At 50.4% G+C, this 3,135-nt stretch overlaps 1 protein-coding gene across 1 annotated transcript; it reads right to left on the reverse strand.

Moving 5' to 3' along the window:
• Nucleotides 1–274: 274 nt before the first annotated feature.
• Nucleotides 275–2,905, reverse strand: kcns2 (potassium voltage-gated channel modifier subfamily S member 2). Its single transcript, XM_028581363.1, has 2 exons — nt 2,496–2,905; nt 275–2,126 (listed from the first exon to the last, which is right to left on the reverse strand). Exon 2 carries the CDS (start codon nt 2,122–2,124, stop codon nt 679–681), a length of 1,446 nt encoding a protein of 481 aa, XP_028437164.1. The 5' UTR covers nt 2,125–2,126; nt 2,496–2,905; the 3' UTR covers nt 275–678.
• Between the last annotated feature and the right edge of the window lie 230 nt (nt 2,906–3,135).

Here is a 3,135-nt window from a genome sequence, read left to right on the forward strand (position 1 = left end):
GCAATAGATTTATGCAACATGTCAGCTCTGAATGGTTGTTGCAATGCCTGTCAAACTGTTTCAGATATTGTGTCAGTCACTACTGTGAATCCGTCTTCCCCCCTTCGGGCTTACATGTGTTCTCTCTATCAGTAAGACACACTTAGGGAGACGCCACAGGACCCTCGCTCTGCACATGAAAAACATGAGGAAGTGTGTTATGTATTTTTTGTTTAATACTTTGCTTTAACCACACATCTGAAGTAATCTTGTTGCAACATAACAATTACACATCAACGCTCTTTCCAAAGAGGTACAGCTGGAGTTACTTTCAGACATATTTGATCACAACAAGTATAGCTGGAGGATGGACTACAGTGTGACACCATCTACGACTGCAAACAACTACATCTTTTGAATCGTATGCGGTCACTTTTTGGCCTGTTTGGTGAGGGGCCATAATAATGCACAGCAAACTATCATATTCAGGCCATCCTGTACATTTGCTTACTTCCTCATTGTGACTGACACGCAGATTAACACATTATTGCACTGAGCTACAGAGAGGCAAACGGTCAGACATCAGTGAAAGGAAGTGGGCTTCTGAGACAGAGGTTTCAGCACCCTGGACAGCTCCTCATGCAGCCACATCAATGGAAGTGTCACCCAACCTGACTGCGTGTCCTTGATACAACAGTTTCAGTGTATTGATTCATTCAGACTGTGTTCACTGGGTGAACTCCGGCTCATGTTTGACAAGCTCGCCATGAGGGATTTGACTTTGTGTGCGTAATAGTTCCTCAGGTTGACCGAGGGAACCTCTTTTATCCCCTCGTCGAAATCACAGCTTCTCATTGCGACCTCCAGTTGTTTTTGTCTCTTGTAGAAGAGAGAGAACTTATTGAAAATGAGCGTAATCGGAAGCACAACTACTAAGATCCCGGCCAGGATGCACGCCGAGGCGGTCAGCTTGCCAGCTATGGACACCGGCACCACATCACCGTACCCGACGGTGGTCATGCTGACGGTGGCCCACCACCAGCACGACGGGATGGTGGAGAGGTCCTCGCTGTCTTCTTTCTCCACCGTGTAGGCCATGACGGAGAAAAACGACACACCGACGGCCAGGTAGAGGAGCAGCAGGCCCACTTCTTTGTAGCTGTTTCTGAGGGTGGCCCCCAGGGAGCGCAGCCCCGTGGAGTGACGGGCCAGCTTCAGGATGCGGAAAATCCTCATCAGCCTCAGCACCTGTGCAACACGGCCCAGGTTGGCCAGCGTCGGGCTGCTCTCCGCCACCAGGTTTATGAGCAGTGTCAGGTAAAACGGGAGTATGGACACCAGGTCGATTATATTTAACGGGTGTTCAAAGAAATGCAGAAGATCCGGCGCCACCGTGAACCTGGCGAGCAGCTCCAGAGTGAACCAGCCGATGCCAAAGTGCTCGACAGTCTCGAAACGGGGGTCCTCTGTGGGTTGCCCCTCACTGTCCAACAGGCTGAACTCGCTCATGCTGTTCATGCACATCGTGGCGATGGAGCCGAGCACCACCAGGATAGAGAGGATGCTGATGATCCGGCTGGCCACGGAGTAGCCGGGGTTATCCAGCATTAACCAAACGCGCCTCCGCGCGCTCCCGAGCAGCTGCTTGTCAAACTTGGTGGCGTCGCTGTAAAACTCCAACAGTTCGTCGAAAGATGAAGTAGTGCTCCCTTCATCGCTCCTGTCCTCCCAGTCCTCCCGGTCCTGGTCCTGGTCCATTTTCCTACAGTGGTAGGCGCTGCTGCAGCACGAGTCAATAAAGAACTCATTGATGCCCCAGTACTCGATCTCCTGGCTGAAGGAGAAGATGCACAGCTCGGCCATGACGTGCAGCCTGCCCGTGTTGTAGAAATTCAACACGTAGGGGAAGAGTGCTGGGTTCCTGTCGAAGTAAAACTCTTTCTCGGTGTCGTCGTAGTCGTCGCACAGCTCCAGTATGGACTCTTTGGACTGACAGTGGAGTAAACGCGCAAGCCGGGTCTCAGGGAACCGGGAGAGCGTATCCGACTGGAGACGCTTCTTGAAGCCGCCCACGTTGATGCGGATGGCGGCTTTGTCATCCATGTGAGCCCCGCTGCCTGGTTTCCCCAGGGCCTGACCTGTCATGTCTGGAGAGAGGGACCCACACAGAGACGCACGGCGCACAGAAAGAAAAGAGTGGGAGACAAAAACACATTGACACAAAGAGAAAGAGACAGTCAGCACAAAGAGAGACACGCACATTCAGAGAGAGAGAGAGAGAGAGAGAGAGAGAGAGAGAGAGAGAGAGAGAGAGAGAGAGAGAGAAATGAGAAAGGGAGTTATTTTAGATGTATTATTATCCTTTGAATTAATGCCACACTTGCTTTTAAAGTAAAAGACTAAATGCTGATTTGTTAAAACCACGTGTTTTCTCCCAAATTACACTTAATGACACTTACATGAAAGCAATGATTTAGACCTAAACCTTTGGCTTTCAAAAATAAAAAAGAACTTACTTTAAAGCGCTGCCAGTTCACTGAACCCCACTACGAAATAATCTGCATTTCAACTCCGGATATTGCAGTCTGTGGCCAAGTTGTGGCCCTATAATAAACGCAGACACGCTTGTCCCCTGGAGAACAGACAGGAGCGTCTCTGTCAGGTTGATTTTCTCAGCTTGGGCAGAAGATTAGGAAGTCTCTTCCAAAGGGAGTCGGCGCAAATATGATGTTGCCTCCAGACAGAAATAAATTGGTCCCTCCTCAAATATCCCCGAAGGCTTGTTGTAGCTGGTAGTCCTTACATCCTGCATCCGCATGGTTTTACATCTCCTTCGGTGGCAGGTATCGGCCACATTTATAACAGTGAATTCTGGGAGCCATAGGAACCGATAAGCACACCCTGGCAGCCGCTTTTGGTTGTGCTAGGGAATTCCTCTCTCTCTCTCTCTCTCTCTCTCTCTCTCTCTCTCTCTCCCCCTCTCTCATTTCTATCTGTTGCTGCGCAGCAACACGTAGCGCTCCCTCTGCACCGCCCTCCCGAACCTATCTCCGCATCACGGTGCTGAGGGGCGAGGCGCAGCTCCGGGAGGAGAGGGAGTCACCAAAGTAACCAACAAACGGAAAGCACTGGCACGAAATCAAGTGAACATATAAA

Source organism: Perca flavescens, chromosome 6 (assembly GCF_004354835.1).
Source record: "Perca flavescens isolate YP-PL-M2 chromosome 6, PFLA_1.0, whole genome shotgun sequence".
NCBI lineage: Eukaryota > Metazoa > Chordata > Actinopteri > Perciformes > Percidae > Perca > Perca flavescens.